Below are 19,416 nucleotides of genomic sequence, written 5' to 3'. Positions count from 1 at the left end.
TAACCGAGTTACAACAAACGACAAGGGGTAAAAATTATTGCATTTACGGAATTTTTAGATTTCAGCCTTATCTCAATGTTGTAAATATTTCAAAATTAAGATTCTAATTTACGCGTTTACGAGTATCTGCTCACAGACTTGAAGTCGAAGCAGGGCGATGGCACAAGCCTGAAAAGACACCGTATGAAAACAGAAAATGTAAACACTGTAACGTTCTTGAAGATGAGTTCCATTTCTTACTCGAATGTCCAGTTTTTAATAGTCTTAGAAAACAATATATACGTAGATATTATTGGAATCGCACAAATATGATAAAATTTATCGAACTTTTACAAACTGACAACGCTAAAACAATTAAAAATCTTGCAACATTTATTTTTAACGCAGCTAAATTGAGAACTGAATTATATTATCAATAGCCTCTCTCCACATATTACTGTCTATGTGTTGTCAATCAATAAAAAATATATGTTTTCACATTGTTAGAACATTCACGTTTATTTTGAATACGATAAGACTTTACAATATGCATATTATATAATTACCTTAATATATAAATGTTCAAAATATTTGTTTATTTAGAATATGAATGTCTTTAGAATTGCCAATTCTTTCGTTACAAATTGTTAACTTATATTGCCTAAAATAGTATATATATATATATATATACCTGTATGTCATTGACCACGGTTTACTACATTGTGTATTATATGTTTGTGTACTCATGGGCTTGAAGCCTAATGTATTCTGAAATAAAACCATATGTCCCAACTTTCATATGAGATGTGTCGGAGAATGACGTATTGTCATTTTAGTGATATACTGTTTTAGAAAATAACAGATCCGCTACTCCCCGGATTATAAAGGTAAAGCTATTCAGTGCATCATTTATAGACGACCGACTAGTGCTATCAATATTCCTTGTAATCCTATTTAAATCGGGCAATTTGGCGATCAGACTGGTTCGAAATGTATTTACATAATCACTATTCCAATTATATCTAACATGGGAGCTTTCATTCACTACAGGTGTAATATTATTACAAAGAAGAGAGAAACTAATCGGGGTATGATCGCTCCATTCATTTACAGAATGTATTGTAAAATCACGTATACTTGAGAAGTTCGTGTCTTTTATGAGTAGGTAATCAATGACAGACGCTCCGTGCTGGGCGACATAAGTAAACCATCCAATACTAAAATCATTACCTAATCTACCGTTAGCTACTCGCAAATTGTTTGACCTACAAAGATCAAGCAGTTTTGTTCAAAAAGTGTTACATTTTTTATCCATTGAAGCCCTTTCCATATTATAATCGGGAACATAATCAAATTCATCAAAACAATGATTTACACTATCAAATACAACAAAATCTCTTTTTAACGGAGTCTGATGCGCACGTGTTGATTCAATCAATATTTTGTGTTCGGAGGGTTATAGTTTTTGTATTTTGTCTGTATTGTAAATGAAATTGGTTTATTTTCAGAAATACAAGATAAGAAGAAACACCTCTCGCGGGAATGATAGGAAACTGGTTGTGTTCACGAAACAGGAGCAAGACACAAACTACAACTTTGATATTGTTTAGATGTTGTGCCATATATTTTTTAATAATAATATTTTTTAATAAACGCAATTTATCGGAAAGTACACAATATATTGATCATGAAAATAGTACGAGAAAATGCCGTTTTGTATTTCCGGATCTTGGAAGTAACAAAGGCGTTCAAGTTAGAAAAGTTTATGAACCTTCGTTGTACCCTAAGGCACCGTTTTAAAAGTATTTCGACAAATATTTCGGGCCTGTTTCACGCACATATTGAAGACAAGATGTCTGCTCGTTTGGATTTGAAGCGAACCCTCGACACATGGCAAGAATAAAACACATTAAAAAGTCTTACATAAACAAGGGGCTTTCGGTGAGTTTTGAGAACTACACCGTGTCCAATAGGACTAGAGACACAGTAACAGTTTATTCGGCGACAAACTCTGATTTAGACGTTGGTGCGGGGATCCTTGGTATAAATATTAAAAAAATATGGCAGAGTATGGCGTTCCGACGATGGATTTAGAGACTTCATCAAGTCATCATAAAACATCATAGTTTTTGTATTTTGTCTGTATTGTAAATGAAATTGGTTTATTTTTAGATATATAAGATTAGAAGAAGTAACACCTCTCGCGAGAATGATAGGAAACTGGTTGTGTTCACGAAACAGGAGCAAGACACAAACTACAATTTTGATATTGTTTACATGTTGTGCCATATATTTTTTAAAATTAATATTTTTTAATAAACGCAATTTATCGGAAAGTACACAATATATTGATCATGAAAATAGTACGAGAAAATGCCGTTTTGTATTTCCGGATCTTGGAAGTAACAAAGGCGTTCAAGTTAGAAAAGTTTATGAACCTTCGTTGTACCCTAAGGCACCGTTTTTAAAGTATTTCGACAAATATTTCGGGCCTGTTTCACGCACATATTGAAGACAAGATGTCTGCTCGTTTGGATTTGAAGCGAACCCTCGACACATGGCAAGAATAAAACACATAGAAAAGTCTTACATAAACAAGGGGCTTTCGGTGAGTTTTGAGAACTACGCCGTGTCCAATAGGACTAGAGACACAGTTACAGTTTATTCGGCGACAAACTCTGATTTAGACGTTGGTGCGGGGATCCTTGGTATAAATATTAAAAAGAATATGACAGAATATGGCGTTCCGACGATGGATTTAGCAGACTTCATCAAGTCATCATGAAACATCAAAGTTTTTGTATTTTGTCTGTATTGTAAATGAAATTGGTTTATTTTCAGAAATACAAGATTAGAAGAAGTAGGCCTAACACCTCTCGCGAGAATGATAGGAAACTGGTTGTGTTCACGAAACAGGAGCAAGACACAAACTACAACTTTGATATTGTTTACATGTTGTGCCATATATTTTTTAATAATAATATTTTTTAATAAACGCAATTCATCGGAAAGTACACAATATATTGATCATGAAAATAGTACGAGAAAATGCCGTTTTGTATTTCCGGATCTTGGAAGTAACAAAGGCGTTCAAGTTAGAAAAGTTATGAACCTTCGTTGTACCCTAAGGCACCGTTTTTAAAGTATTTCGACAAATATTTCGGGCCTGTTTCACGCACATATCGAAGACAAGATGTCTGCTCGTTTGGATTTGAAGCGAACCCTCGACACATGGCAAGACTAAAACACATAGAAAAGTCTTACATAAACAAGGGGCTTTCGGTGAGTTTTGAAAACTACGCCGTGTCCAATAGGACTAGAGACACAGTTACAGTTTATTCGGCGACAAACTCAGATTTAGACGTTGGTGCGGGGATGCTTGGTATAAATATTAAAAAGAGTATGACATAATATGGCGTTCCGACGATGGATTTAGCAGAATTCATCAAAACATCAATTCAACCGCTTCGCCCGGAGAAAGTTTTAATGAAAATGGATATTGAAGGTTCCGAGTTTATTGTTCTTTCACACCTGTACACACACAAGTTACTTTGTGAAAACATCATAACAGCCATAGCAATTGAATTGAGCCAAACCTTCATTTAACTCTTCTTTATCCATTTCGTCTTTGAAATCTTTACTTCAAGCTCAGACATGCAAGCCGACATTGATATTGAAATTTGATGACGAAACGTAAAGTGCTGATGTCGACGTTCAACCAGATTGGTGAAACTACTAGATTTACTTTTCATAATTTTGTAATAAATGTCGTTTCATTGACCAATGGAATATGTCATATGCAAATAAAATTGACATGTATAATTATGTAAAGTTTTAGGCTTTAATTTATAAGAACCATTATATATAAAAACGGACTTGTTCTCTGATTTTCTTTCGTTTATTGTTAAGTATGTCTTAATGCCTCAACATTAAAAAAGTGACATGGCAACAACTAGTAACTGTCCTAAAGAGCCATCAAATGCAGATGGATAAAAAATTCGAGGCAATTGATAAACTTGAGAAGAAAGTTGAAGGGGTCAATGGTGATTTGAAGAAAATTTGGGCGTACCTGCATGATATTGACAAAAAACAAGCGAACGGTAAGGTTGATTGAAGAAAAAACTGAAAGTGTAGATTTTGAATTAGCTCAGGCAATCAGTAAAATATCTTCCCTTGAAAAACAGAGGGATGGACTTAAAATTGACCTGACCTACCTACAGTCGCAGTCTATGCGTAATAATCTCGTATGTACAAACATTCCTGAGGCCCCGACTGAAAATCCAGACACCACTGAAAATATGCTACGCTACGAGAATTCATGGTCGACAAAATAAAAATTACACAAGATCTAGTTAGCCAAATGTCTTTTGAGCGAGTGCACCGTATGGGTTCCAAAGTTGACGGGAAAAATCGTAACATTGTCGCGAAATTTACTTTGTATAAGGAAAAGGAACTAGTGCGTAAACAGTGGAAAACTCTGAATGGGACACCACATGAACGAGCAATTTCCTAAGGAAATTGTCGACAAACGGAGGCAGCTCTTGTCGACAAACGGAGGCAGCTCTTGCCGAAAATGAAAGAGGCCCGGCGCGATGGTTAAACGTCCCTTGATATCGTACGACACTCTTTATATCAACGGCAAACCTGCGCGAGACTAGGAATTCACCGGGGATGACCTGAAGATACTAGCATGTAACGTTAATGGTTTAACTCGAAATACACGAGCACGACCTCATTTTTCTTTACGAAACATGGGGTTATAGTGACAGTAATATTGAACTTTCCGGCTATACCGTGCATAATTTAAATAGAAAATTCCAGCATCGGAGATCAAGACGAGCCAGTGGTGGAGTTGCTCTGTATTATAGAGACGCACTTTCCAATGGTATTTCAATTATTAAAAATAGACATGATACTCTAATATGGATTAAATTAGACTTAGTGTTTTTCAGTTTAGACAATGATATCTATATATGCGATGTTTATCTGTGGGGCGATGATTCCCCAGCATACACTATAGTTAATATAGACTTGTTTGAATGCCTGGAATTTGACCTTACATACTATGGAAGTAAAGTTTCTGTCTATCTGATAGGCGACTTTAACAGTAGAATAGGTGATAAAAAAGATTTTGTTGTATTTGATAGTGTAAATCATTGTTTTGATGAATTTCCAATCGTCGTCGTCTTCGAGGGAACTCGTCGGCTCCTCTCGTCGGCTCGTCGGTTGCAAGTCACAGAATGGAACTTATACCTTCTAGGAATGGCCCTCCAGAGAAATACGTATTATTGACACGGTCACAGAATGGCACTTAAACCTTCTGGGAACGGCCCTCCAGAGAAAAATGTGTTCTCACACAGCCACAGGCTAACATAAGCAATCACAGGCTCACAATTACTCCTAGCAATACTCAGCTAGGGAAAACACGTCCACTCGCATCAATCACCCGTGCACAAGAGACCGTACTAACTCGTGCTACCCAGCATGCACTATACCGATTTTTCGCTGGTTCCCAATCACGAGGTATGTGCGCATTTTGTAGACCGGGCACCGGCACAACACTCCTCCCACTTTTGTCCTTTTGGAACGACGCCACACAGCGAAGGAATCGTATCGGCGCAACCGATGAAGTAATAGTGCCCCTTGCGTAAGAACCTTGACCTAACAACTCAAAGTTAGGTCTGCATGCCGGCTGGCTTTCGTCCGACCTCTCTGCGCAACGCCTGCAATAGACCACAACTAAAGTTAATGCATCTCCATTAAACGTCAGTACCCCCTTTTTAATTATATTAGAATCATATGACTTAGTGCAAATAAGCTTAAAGTTATTTATATGAACTTATATGCCCTAACAAAAAAATCATTTTCCAGACAAGGTCCTGTAACTCTTGCCCCTTACTTGTACACACAATTAATGGAAAGGAGTAACCACCTTACAACATATTTACACTAACTTTAACAATAAAAATAAATGCCGACAAATTCATCCGCCTTTCAGCACACATGAGAAGGCCCTCGCCCCTACATGGAACTGCATAATCTACAATAAAAATCCTGCTTGTTATTTAAAGATCAACGGACCCGATTAAAAAATCCTGAAATACACCAATATTATGCGAGATTATAACGTTTAAATGCATTTCCATATCATAATTCGATTAAAACCATCGTATTCAGCGAGTATACAGCCGATAACTATGCCGATTTTTCGCACTTCGTGATCGAGTCGACATTTTTGTTTCAACCGGAAGTGACGTATGAGTTAACCACTTGCTACGAGTTCATAACAAAGGAAACGGTATCAGCTTTTGTCTTTTTAAAGTTCGTCATATAACGTGTTTTTATTTTTCATAGTACACATCCACAGGACATCGCATCTTGACTGTTTAAGTATTTAATTATAATTTAATCAGGCAAATATAATTGACACATTGAAAAGATATAATTATTCCCTGAAACTGATCGACGTACGAATGCCAGTCCAAATTTACTAACCGTTCAAGTTCAACACTTCAACAACGTACTAGTTGAAATAAATAATGTTGATTTATAATGAATAATTCTTACGTAAATGGTCGTGTCATTTAATACTAAATGACCGAGAATAGATGTTTTATTTATTTTGCTAGTATCCTGACATGGCCATTTTGTTGAAACCCGATGTGTTCCCTGCACACGATTTTTTATTTATGGTAAATTGATCTCATTTATGTCGACATTCACTTCAAAGTTTGAATGATCTCATTTCTGTTGTTTTTTAATAAATATTTTTTAATAATAAGTCTTGATTTTATATAAATATGACGCAATTGAATTTTTCTAAACTCTCCACGAGCGAGGTGACTTAATATTATTAATGAGAAATAGCATGTCAAACTTTTACTCTCGATGTTTTTGAAATGGAGAAAACATTCCAACACAACAATATATATGTAGCATACAAGTTTATTGCAACATCTAAAAATATAAATTACCACAGACACAACAACAGAACAACTTGAAACCTGACGACAAGTTTTAGAAAACTGGACGGAATAAGTAAATGAGCTTTACTAGCACAATGTTGCAATACAACTTGTCATGGAGTCAAATTAAGTACCTTTAACAAAATGACTTCTAAAACATCTTTTACAGACCAATACTATCACACAAAAAACACTACATGGTCCCAACATTTAAAAATAAAGGTGTTGACATTAACATTTTTATACTAACAGTATAGCACACAATGGGAAAACTATTATTACAGCATATTTGTCAAAATAATACATTCACATTTAAAAAAAAAATAATTGTAGTTGCTATGTTAATTTGAAACAATACGTGATCAGTGCTTCAGCTAGGTTCTAATTTGTCAAAAGGGCACATTCGTAGACATTGTCATATAAAACTTGGGGCATATCATGTTTTCACGTTGAGTCTGCACAGTCTTATCAGGGACACAGGCTAATATGGGACGAGATATTTTGCGCACGCTTTGTCCCATCTTTCCAGCGCGAGGATTTTTTTAATTAATTACAAACATATATGGCACAGGCTAATCTGGGATTACACCTTACGCATGTACACTAAACCCAGCTGGAGCAATACATGACAAATGGCATGCCAAGTTGTTTCCAATTACTGTAATTAATTAAACCTAGAGCGGTGCAACTGCACTGCTTCATTCTTTAAAATTTTCTTCGCAGATGATGCTAATGGTGGTGGAGAGAACAGAATGGAAGAAGATGCCTGCTTAGCAATCCGGGTGCTCTTGAACTGTTGTTTTAATTGCAGCAATTCAACCATGAGCTCTGTGACATAATCTGAAAAAAGCATCAACAATTTATTTTTTACTACTTGGTTAAACTATGCACATTGAACAAATAAATAAAAATACACATATTATGCATAAAAAACAACAACAACAGTCAACTTAGTCAGTTTTACTGTTAGGTTTTTGTATATTATATATTAGAATGCCAATTTTCTATTTTGCTTAGAAGGACCATTACCATAATTGCAGGCCTCTTTGACAGGTTTCACGACATGTTGTCCCGCCTTGTACTTTGGATACGAAATCCTGTAGCGCTTTTCGCCGTTCTTCTTCTCTGCATGTTTCCTGTGCGCATTAGAAACGGAATGCAGGGCTGCCAGATGCAATCTGGATTACAAAAAATAGCCTTTAATCACAAATTATATCAACAATTACTATTTCATATAACAACAAGGCTTGTCACCATAGGATGACATATGCCCCCTTTTTCCAAATTTGTCTAAACCTAAACGCAAAGTGTTTTTCCACATTTTTCGAAACCTAAACGCAAAGTGTGACGGAATTTCAGACAGACAGACAGACAGACGGACAGTGCGATCACTATATGCCCACATTCACGGGCATAAAAAGGAACTAAAATCATTTTCACAACTAATGCATATTTATTATGGACATATGCTCATGGGCACTTGATGGTTAATGAACTGCAAATGACAATGTTTATTAGTCAACTAGGATATTAATTTTACTCGAATTAAAGATCATATTTTTGGTTGTTAGAATTTCCGCAACCAATGCCGATTGTAAAAAACCCAAACCGCATCATAATCAAATGTTGTTCTCATTAAACTTGCACAAATATTTATCAATCGTGTAGGAAATAAACTAATTTTTGCCTTAAAGTTGTAGTTTTATAAATTATTACCACTGGACTATGAAAGACAAAAACAACATGCCTGCGCTAGCTCTTCTGTAGATATAATATTAATCGATCACAATTCATACCTCTGTTTCATTGCTGCGTATGAAAAGCAGACAAATTTTGGCGCAAATTGGCAGACCACCTTGTGTTGAGCCTCCAGCATCGAGGTCTGTTCAGCTGGTGACAGCATGCGAATGTCAGAGAGAAGACGCTTGCTTCCGATGACCAACAGTAATTCCTTGTGCGCCTTCGAGCCTAAAGACAAGTAATAGTCCAACTTTCATGGCAACACATGTCATTGAACAAAATTTCATAATCATTTCATTTACATTAATCGGATGTTAAATATATAATCCGATAAATGTAAATGAAACAAGGGTTGTTTGTAAAACATGCATGCCCCCCATATGGGCTGTCCGTTGTAGTGGCAGCCATTGTGAGAATACGTTTTTTGTCACTGTGACCTTGACCTTTGACCTAGTGACCTGAAAATCAATAGGGGTCATCTGCGAGTCACGATCACTGTACCTATAAAGTGTCATGATCCTAGGCAAAAGCGTTCTTGAGTTACCATCCGAAAATCATTTAACTATTTCGGGTCACCGTGACCTTGACCTTTGACCTTGTGACCTCAAAATCAATAGGGGTCATCTGCGAGTCATGATCAATCTACCTATGACGTTTCATGATCCTAGGCATATGCGTCCTTGAGTTATCATCCGAAAACCATTTTACTATTTCAGGTCACCATAACCTTGACCTTTGACCTAGTGACCTCAAAATCAATAGGGGTCATCTTCGAGTCGTTATCAATCTACCCATTAAGTTTCATGATCCTAGGCGTATGCGTTCTTGAGTTATCATCCGGAAACCATTTTACTATTTGGGGTCACCGTGACCTTGACCTTTGACCTAGTGACCTCAAAATCAATAGGGGTCAACTGCAAGTCATAATGTGTTCTAAAAACACTGTATTATGTGAATTGAGAATAAGACATCAAACAGGGAATGGACATCATTTTGGTGATTTTCTCAAACAAAACTATTCATTTCATGATCTACATTTATTTTTGCAATATAGTATTAGTATCTTTAATTAAAGCTTTATACCGATAAGCAATTTTCCATGACTATTTCATTAAAAATGGTTGTTGTTTTTTTTTCATTTTAACTGTATTTTAAAACTGTGTCCATGCGCAGCATTATAGCTCATTTCATGAGGATTTGTTTTTTAATTAATAAAAAAATCAAGTTTTGAAGAAATCTATTTAAATGATGCCAGTATTTATGCAAGTATCTGTTTGAATTATAATTTGTCAAACTAAATAAATACAATATATAAAAAAAATATCCCAATTAAAATAATACAGTGTTTAAATTAAAAGAAAGCATAAAGACAAGAGACAAGAATAAAAGTGTAGATTGTTGTTCTTAATTAAAATGTTATTTATATGTTTTGCTGTTGTTCAAAATTAAAATGTTATATATATTTTTTGCAATTTATTTCCTATTCTATTTATAAATACTGTTCTATCTACTAGTGCAGTATGTTGTATATTCAGTTGTTATGATTACTGCAGTCTGATAATCTGCTTGTTTTATTACTGTCTGTGCCAAATACAATTGATAACAGTAGATCACTGATAACAATACTTGACTTTACAGAAACAAAGAGGACCATCTATTTTATGACACCAGCTTGATTTATGGCAGCTGTAGGGTGGTAATACACCACATTCTGCCAACTTGGTGCCTTGTTGGCATGGTGATTTGCAAAAATTCAGCTAGTTTAGTGACCAACTTATTTTGTACAGAAACCACCTAATTGAAGCAACTTTATAAATAAAATATAAAAATGATAACCCGAAAAAAGCTTATTTAATTTTACACATATTATAATGCTGTCATTTATTTTCTACAAGATTTGTAACACAAAATTGTAAAATAAAGTAAACTTTGTATTCATAATAGTAAAACTACATGTTTTTCTTTTTTCCACTTCAGAAATTAATCAAACAACACATCTTTAGTACATTGAATGCTATAATGAAATCTCAAAATGGCTAAAGCCCATAAGGAGCAAAATGAGTTTATTACACTGAAAACTGTTTCCAATGCAATTAATGCATGTAACAATATTAATTGAAAATATAACATTTATTCAGTCTTAAATTATAAGCCAGACATCCCGGGTCTGGTAAGATGTTATTTGGGCTTCTAGAAATTAATAATTTATATAGTCAGGCTATTGGATTTTTCTCCTGTTTCTAATATAGAACAATGATTTTGGCTAAATATATTACCCTGAAGACTGAAATTGAACTGTTATTTAAATTATCATGGAACTACCAGTAGCCTAAATAGCCGGTATCCGGAGAAGTGCCCCCCCCGGAGAACTGCCCCCCGGAGAACTGCCCCCTTATTTTAAAGGTGGCGGAGAGGTGCCCCCCCATCAAATCGGTAGGGGCGGAGAACTGCCCCCCTGTCAGAATTTAGTAGGCGGATATCTGCCCCCCCATCAAATCTGTAGGGGCGGAGAACTGCCCCCCGGTGTCATATTAGTTATTAGTTACGTAGTGAAAACAATACTTACGGGTAATTTTACGTTATCGCCGTACACATTTTATCCGGTAACAATTTAATTTCAGTACAAGTATATTACCATTTATCGAACTGAATAACACAAATTGTCTAGAGGCATGTGATAATACTGTTTAAGGCCCTTGGTACGCATCTGCACCACTCACTATACATGAATGCCTTGTAAAAGTCGTGTTTTAATAAAAGCGCGAAACATAGTCGAGATCCACACAGGAAACGCGTGCGTGTTAATACTGGCAATGTGTTGCAACTAAATATAGACGTGCAACTCGGTACTTATGGAGGAAAAGTTACATCGGAATTAATTTACATTATAAAGATAGCCATCAGCTACTAAGTACTAGAATCAGTTGCTGTTCAATTTATGAAAGTACAAAAAAATCAAGATGCATTTTATGATTCACACTACATGAAGAATAAATGGTATATAAATAATAAAACACCTGTCGGCTACTAATTCAAATTTCTTTTTTATTCTTTTAACAGTTAAATGGCACACTATTTCTAACTTATCATCTCTTTTTCTAAACCAGCATTAATACATTATTGGAAGTCTGAATGTATTTACTAAAAAGTCCTTGCGTTTTCACATTTTAAACAATAAAAAGATAAGCAACACATTATTAATTGAATTTTTGGTAAATAGGTAAAAAATATGGCTTGTCAGCAACTGCTTTACATTAGAACTTCAGCTAAATTAACCGTGGTGGAAAACAGTAAGAGGTCACGGTGGTGTAGTGGATGCCGTGTCCGTCTAGCGATCGGGAGTTCCTGGGTTCGCTCCCTACTCAGGGAGCTTTCTCATTATCTCCTCCATAGACACCAAGTACTGGTTCTTCCCAGGAAATGGACTCAACAGTGTCCACTGCTTGAAATGCTAATTGTGTCGACTAGCAGTATATTTAGATAGATACACATTTGTATTAAGATCGAAATGTGTCGATTTCAAACTGATGCCTGTCAAAACACTTACAATAAATAATTAGATCTTGCCGTACTGCCAAAGTCAGTTTGGTTAGTAGCTGCCAACTATTCTAACTACATACAATGATTTTTAATTCAAAAGTATTTTTTACATTGTCAGTGTTTGAGCTTTTTGAAATAACATAGAACTTGTGGTATTAAGATGCATATCTGATCATTGACCTTATTAATTAAGTTCTTACCGTTTTGCGATTTCTCTTGGCAAAAGCACCATAGTTGTCACGTTTCCGTTTGGGGGCTCCTAACTCGTCTGGCCTTAGGGCTTTCGGCTGTAATGCCTTGAAGTTGTCCGTGTCAGGGAACAAAGTTGGGGGTGCTGGACGTTTCGTGCCACTACCAGTTCGTGCCACTGATATTTGTGTAGGAGGGCATTGGACGTTTCGTCCCACTGATAATATATAGGCGGATAGGTGTGAATAATACCGTATAGGTGTGAAATCAAACTTTCGCACCTTTGATTGTAACATCTGTTCAATGGGAATACAAAATTGTTTTATTTCAAGATTGTTTAAGAGTCGATTTAAATGCTTCATATAATACATTTACAATACATTACATAAATATATTAAAACATCAGAAGTAAATGCATACATACATTTAAAAAAAATGGCAGAGATTACATAAATATATACAAACATTTGCAATAAATTGACATTAACAGCATCAGAAGTGAATGCATGCATACATTTTAACAATATCTAGATTGATTACATAAATATATTCAAACATTGTTTTAATACACATATACAAAAGTGCACAAATATAGAAACACAAATACAACAGCATACTATCCTATCATACACATACACAAATCATATATACAATGTATTGCATTTCAGAAGTCCTCATCGTGGATGTCATCCTGGGTTGTGCTCGGTCCCAGCCCGATGATATGGCTGCACGCTTTCAGCAGTTGAGAAGTTGTCATGTCATCGTCTTCGTACTTCTCCCAGATCTCGAAGAGCCGCCCGTGCACTTCTTTGAAGATTTTCCGGTGTACCAGAGTCAGGGCGTGCTCCGACACAAGGCGGATTGTCAGATCCACTCTTTCTGCCTCACGGCGCAACAGGGGGACGAGCACGTAAAACTCTAGGTCGGGACGCCCTGCTCGACCGTTGATTCTGCGATGCCATCCTGGAAAATAGAAATATGTTGTGAACTATGATGTATATTAGTTTGTATATAATAATATTTAAATTATAACTATCCAATGAAAATATGATATATTAGTTTTTATAAGATAATATTTAAATTATAACTATCAATCGAAAATAATATATTGCTTTATTATTCTATGTATTTAAAAAAAATACCTTCAACGTCGTTGTTCGTTCGTCCGTCTGGCGGTATTATATACTGTGTGTTCAACTTACTTTATTTACTCTTTCAGTGAATTACACAGTTTGTATCATAATTAAAGCGGTGAGTTGTTTACTAATAGGTTACTAATTGGCCATTAAAGGCCCGTGTCGGTAAATTAAAGGCCCGATTCGGTAATTAATTGTTTGCTAATTACGTAAAGACACATACAGCTAATTGAAAGTTTGTGAGTCGATAGTAAAGCATAAGCTTTTCTTAAAAGAAAAAGACCAACTTTTTTTTAAATTGTATTATTGTTCATTCATGTTATATATTATTATTTATGTATTTAATACATACAATTGAAGCATAGAAAATAACAGCATTTCATGTTTTATATTTATTAAACATAATGAACTATGCAAAATTTTATTATTACAAGCACATACACATGATTCATAAAAAATAAAACACTTTTTGCTTTATGTTTACCGCATATATTACACTATTTACAAATATTAGTATACTAACGATAAATCATTTTATTTGTTTGTTATTTATAATCATAATTGTCAAAATTGTTGTAATTTTCTACATTTATTAACAACCCAATATCATTCACACCTATACGGCATTATTCACACCTATCCGCCTATATATTATCAGTGGGACGAAACGTCTACCCCTTTTCAGCACAAATATCAGTGGCACGAACTGGTAGTGGCACGAAACGTCCATAAACCCAAAGTTGGCACTGCATCAGGATGCAGCGACAGTCTCATCCCAAAGCCCGCACTCGCCATCACACTCGGGGGGGGGGGGGGGGTGGACAAAGCACTTATCCTCAAAATGTTTTATGCAGAGTTTTGCATATTTGCTTGGCGTAAAGTCCACCACCTTTCCGTCGATAATCCTTCGTGAATTCACGGCTAGAATCCTTTTCCGCTTAATACTTTCGTCCTTTGAGAAGCCGAAGAATCCTTTCTTCTCCGTTTGCTTTTCAGAACGAGCATTGCAGCCAAACGCTGCACAATGAACCATCTTATAAATCAGTAAATCCTCAATGTCATGTAAAAGTTCGACTCGAAATCAACACAAAAGAGATTATAAATTAAGTATATGCAAGTGAATGATCAAACACAGTCTTGTAATCCTTGAAGTTTTGATGGGAATATTCGTCATGCGCAGTGGTGCACACATACGTCATCGGGGTAAAATAGCGGCGGAAATTGCCGAACGCGTTACGGAAATTCCCGATCATCAAAATCATCGTTTTTTTAGCTCTAACTTTTTTTTTTAATTTTATTTTTTTACTTTGTTGTTATAATATGGTATTACTTTATAAAATATGAACAGTTAGTCAGATTTCTTCTGTTGACCTTTAATAAAATCACAAGAAGTTTAACAAAGGGACTACAAATGCGTTAAAATACATATCTAAGTGGCAAAAAGGTTAAAAGTATAAGCATAAAAATAATCTTATTTTTGTCCAAGTACAATACCTAAAATTGCTTTTACAGTTACAAATTCACTTCATTGACATTATCTGGAGGGAAAGACAACTAAAATAAAACCAAAACTATTGTACCCACTACACTGCTCCCACTTTTCTCCTCTTGGACCGCCGCCCCCATGGTAATCGTACAGTCGCACCCAAGGCAGAAAGGACAGAGACTGAAATGGGACCACGATCCCCCCTCCCGCAGGCACAGGAGTGCCTTCGCCTTGTGAGGTACTTAAGAACAAAAAAACAAAATAAAGTGTACATGAACCTGGAAACACCTCCGGCCATTAAAAAAAATAATGAAATTGATGCATTATGAGAGTTGCCGTCAAGCATGGTCACATAAAAAATTCAAAAGACCTACAAATATTGTTTAAAAGAACAACTCTGGGAAATACCACTTCCGGCCAATAAAAAAAAAACAGTATGGAGTGTGACAGTGGTCGTCCGACAATGTCACACCCGACCATAAGGGAAAAACCAGACTTCACGGGAAATAATCAACACATCCGTAACTGTGCAAAGCACTTCTTAGCGCGGTAATACAAAAATTACAGGAAGTTAAGCGCGGACGACACTTTATGCTTATGCATTAAACTCCCTTTTCGCAGAGCACTGCTCAGATTAATTTCAATTTTATAGTTCCAACAATATTGCGAGAAAAGCCTGTTTTTAAACTGTGACAATAGGACATATATCTATTCAAAACAATCTAATCAACTTACTCCAAATGTTTAATAGAAATCTTACTTTTGTTATTCTGCGTACAACGTAATACATTAACAACACCGCAAATCAGATAGAGTTTCCAGCAAAGATATATCAGAGTAGTAAGGACGATCACAAAAATAAGATAACCATACCTCTGTTAGTATTATGAGACTGCAATTTATTGTAATTGTTTAATTTGGGGGGGGGGGGGGGTATTGTATTTGTAATTGTTTTCCTAGTTTTACTAACAATTAACCTCGCCATTTACAATTTTAGGCGGTACAGATTTTGGAAGTTAGACACTCTGGTGGTCGCCAACCTAATTTCCAACGCTGGGACCGCTCCTAGCGGCGAGAACTAGAGGGTCGCCACCCTTTAGAGCCACGCCTAACAAGTCTTCGAACACCACCTTCCCAGCTGTCATCTGGGGTAAAACGGCATCCGCATGCGCCGCCCTCTCGGCGGTCACACGCGGCAACTTCCGTCGCCCGTCTGAACTGACCTTCCGGTGGCCGGAGTAGTTTCAGCAGCTTTTCGTTGGGCTATTTTAGCCCCAACCTGGTCGGCCCTGTCGGTCGCCATATTTTAGCCGCCTCCGCAGACTGAACCGCAACGCGCTGCACGCGAAATTCAGCATCGCACACAGGATCTCCATGGCCTCCTTCAGTGATCTTGCCAATGACCATCCCTGGATCATGGACGACATCTGGCACAGTTGGCAGCACCAAGGGAACTGCATCGTGCACGTCCTTGGCATGCTGTGGACCTCCCCTCTCATGGCTGGGCAAGGACATGGCATGGAGATGTCCCCAGTTGGAACCATATCTGCCTCGCTTGGAGGGTGGAGATTAGCATTCCCGCTGAAAATTGCCTAAGCCCCTACATCTAAAACACATCATGTCTTGCCTACCACCTCCGCGTCTTCCGGGTCCTGGTGGAGGCGCATAGCAAGGGCGACCGCCCCTGTTTGCTACAGGCTGGTCAGGGTATCTACCTCGGTTAGCACCACCATACCCTCCGCGCTGTGCACCCACTGGGTTCGCATTGCGATTACTGTAGCGATTGAACCGGTTCGGGAATCTATTTGGACTTCCGGCACCCCTACCTTCGGCGTACCCGTACCTACCCTGGTGTTGGCCATTAAATCCCCGGTTAGGGACGTTCCCTTGATAGGGAAAATCATTATAACCTCCATTACGGGGCAGTTGACCCAATTGTCGGGAATTGGGATCAACGCCCGAATTTCCCCCGGCCCCGGACAAATGCCCAATAGCGCCCTCTGGGCGCTCTGCTGCTTTAACCAACCTACCAACAGTGGACCCGTCCACTGCAACTGGGTTTGGCTCTGTATTTACGGCGTGCACCCGCTTTGAATCTTCTGGTTTTACCTTAGCACCATCCCTAGGAACAGAGGCACATGCTGCGAGGACATAACTGTGCATTTTAATTTTATTCATGGCGTCCCCCATTGAGGTGGGTACTTGGAGGCTCACATGTTTGCCTGTCTCCTTATCGCTCAGGCCTTGGCAAAACTTTGCCACCGCCTGTTCGGTAGCATATTTTGAGGGCAAGTCCCTAAAGGCTTTAGTTGCCAGCGTCAGCACACGGTCCGACCAATCTTCCAGGGACTTACCTGGTGCCTGGTGGGCAACCTGGAGACGGCCCTGAGCCGTGGCGAGGAGTTCCTTTGCCCCAAAACGCTCCTCCAACCGCTGCATAAGATCAGCGTACTGTACTTTAGCATTTCCTTCAGTTAACACCGCATATAAATCTGAAGCCTTTCATATTAGACATCAGGCCAGGCACTCTGCGCTTTCCTCATCAGACCATTTGTTCAACTTGGAGTACCCTTCAAACTTACCACGGAAGACTGGCCAGTTGCTGCGGCCGTCACATTGCAAGGCTTTGGGTAGCTTGGTGAGTACATCCCTCTTTAAAGGGGTAAAGAGGTTGGTGTGGTAGGTGGAAGTGGGACGGAAATAGGAGCGTTATTTGTTACAGGTATTACTGCTGGGACAGTAGGAATATTTGGAGCTGGAGGATTACTTGTGGTTGGGGGGTTGTTTGTAGCTGGAGGGTTGTTTGTAGCTGGAGGGTTGTTTGTAACTAGGCCAGACACCACAGGGGGATTGTTTAGGACAAGGTTTGTGGCTGGAGTACTTGTCACCGGAGGACTTGGGAGAGCTCGTGCAGCGTTTAAAAGTGACAGTTGATGTAAAAAGGCCTCATTGTCGTCACTTAACATGCCCAAGTGCAGGCGGGGACGATTTATTGGGGAACGGGTCTCTGTCTTGAGCGTCGTCACTGGACTGCGCCACCTTAGCACAGGTTCCCTATCTGGTCGTCCCGGGGGGCAAATTTAATTCCCTAGATATCCTTGGGGTCTGGGACAATGTCACATAGGACTCTGGCCGGGGCAAGTTTTTTGCCCCTTGGGGATCTTGCCCATAGTTTAATGAACGGGATGAAGTGGTTTGTGACCTAAAACATTCGTAGCTAGCATTTAAGTCAGCCTCAAGAGCTGAAATTTGGGCTATAAGTTGGGCCTTCTCGCGACTTACCGGCTCCTTCTCCAACACTGGCATATTTGCTCGCCTTCCGTGTGGGTACATTGGACTTCTTGCGGTTGACCGCCTATCCCAAACATTTTCCGCACCGTCCCAATAACACAGGGTTTCTCTAAATAATGCGGGGTTAGTGCTAAAATCCAACTCGGTCATGTCACCCAAGGTCAGCGGCCGCCCTATAATTGTCCCTAAGATATTTGGTACCAAATTTCCCGTATTTTCCCGTACCAAAACAATTGCCTGTGTCAGTTGTCTGCCCACCCCCAGAATATTGCATAATCTAGTGGGAGTGTCGAAATTCACGCGCACTTTCCTGGGGGCTACCGGTGAAAATGGTGGGGTATATCCACTTCCCATATCCATTGTTAATTTAGAACTTTACAAGTAAATGAAGAAACTTTCAACAAAACAAACAAAAAAACGGACTGGAAGTTACTAAATCCAAAAATTCTTAAATGAAAACTTGTGCTACAATGGTAAGGACAATAAAAACGTTTTTCAAAAGAAACAATAAACTTCCTTGTAAGTTCCTACCAAATGCCTATCTTCCACATGAACTTAAGCCCTCAATTGTGGTGACAACAACAAAGATGGCCGACACGGACGAGTTAACACATGGCCGGGAAATTCAAATAATATTTCAAATGGGGTATGGCGTCAGAGTATTCCTTCGTTGCGTGGCTGGTTCAATCCAATTACAAAATTGTTAAACGACAATATGTGGTCCAACACGTGGTTTACCAAAAGATAAAACCTGGAAACAAAAACACATGAGACACTATATCCTGCCGACAACGCCAATGTTGTGTTTTTAATCCGGTTAGCTTTCGGTTCGTTTACAACAACAACAGTAATTAATTGTAACGGCACTAAATAAGATACTCACGTTGGCATCGACTGGAATGCTCGTCAGGATGGCACCAATCGTCCTCGTCGTCTTCGAGGGAACTCGTCGGCTCGTCGGTTGCACGTCACAGAATGGAACTTAAACCTTCTAGGAATGGCCCTCCAGAGAAATACGTATTATTGACACGGTCACAGAATTGCACTTATACCTTCTGGGAATGGCCCTCCAGAGAAAAATGTGTTCACA

At 38.1% G+C, this 19,416-nt stretch overlaps 2 protein-coding genes across 2 annotated transcripts in view; one reads left to right on the top strand and one right to left on the bottom strand.

The window, feature by feature from the left end:
* LOC127841010 (DNA-directed RNA polymerase II subunit RPB11-a-like) overlaps positions 1-19,416 on the top strand; it is a 492,318-nt gene that overhangs the window by 248,072 nt on the left and 224,830 nt on the right. The gene's annotated exons all lie outside the window — the stretch shown is intronic.
* Positions 6,909-12,553, bottom strand: LOC127840984 (uncharacterized). The gene is made up of 4 exons (XM_052369460.1): positions 12,425-12,553; positions 8,741-8,912; positions 7,974-8,122; positions 6,909-7,784 (listed from the first exon to the last, which is right to left on the bottom strand). The coding sequence occupies exons 2-4, from the start codon at positions 8,845-8,847 to the stop codon at positions 7,609-7,611; spliced, it is 432 nt and encodes a 143-aa protein (XP_052225420.1). The 5' UTR covers positions 8,848-8,912; positions 12,425-12,553; the 3' UTR covers positions 6,909-7,608.

This window comes from Dreissena polymorpha, chromosome 1 (genome assembly GCF_020536995.1).
Source record: "Dreissena polymorpha isolate Duluth1 chromosome 1, UMN_Dpol_1.0, whole genome shotgun sequence".
Lineage (NCBI taxonomy): Eukaryota > Metazoa > Mollusca > Bivalvia > Myida > Dreissenidae > Dreissena > Dreissena polymorpha.
This window is presented reverse-complemented; position numbering and strand designations above follow the sequence as displayed.

Excerpts from the sequence above, each read along its gene's own strand:
- LOC127840984 (XM_052369460.1), bottom strand. The coding sequence starts at position 8,847 with ATGCTGTCACCAGCTGAACAGACCTCGATGCTGGAGGCTCAACACAAG. Across the intron at positions 8,123-8,740 it reads TACGCAGCAATGAAACAGAG|ATTGCATCTGGCAGCCCTGC; the intron begins GTATGAATTGTG and ends TTTGTAATCCAG. Across the intron at positions 7,785-7,973 it reads CAAAGAGGCCTGCAATTATG|ATTATGTCACAGAGCTCATG; the intron begins GTAATGGTCCTT and ends TGCTTTTTTCAG.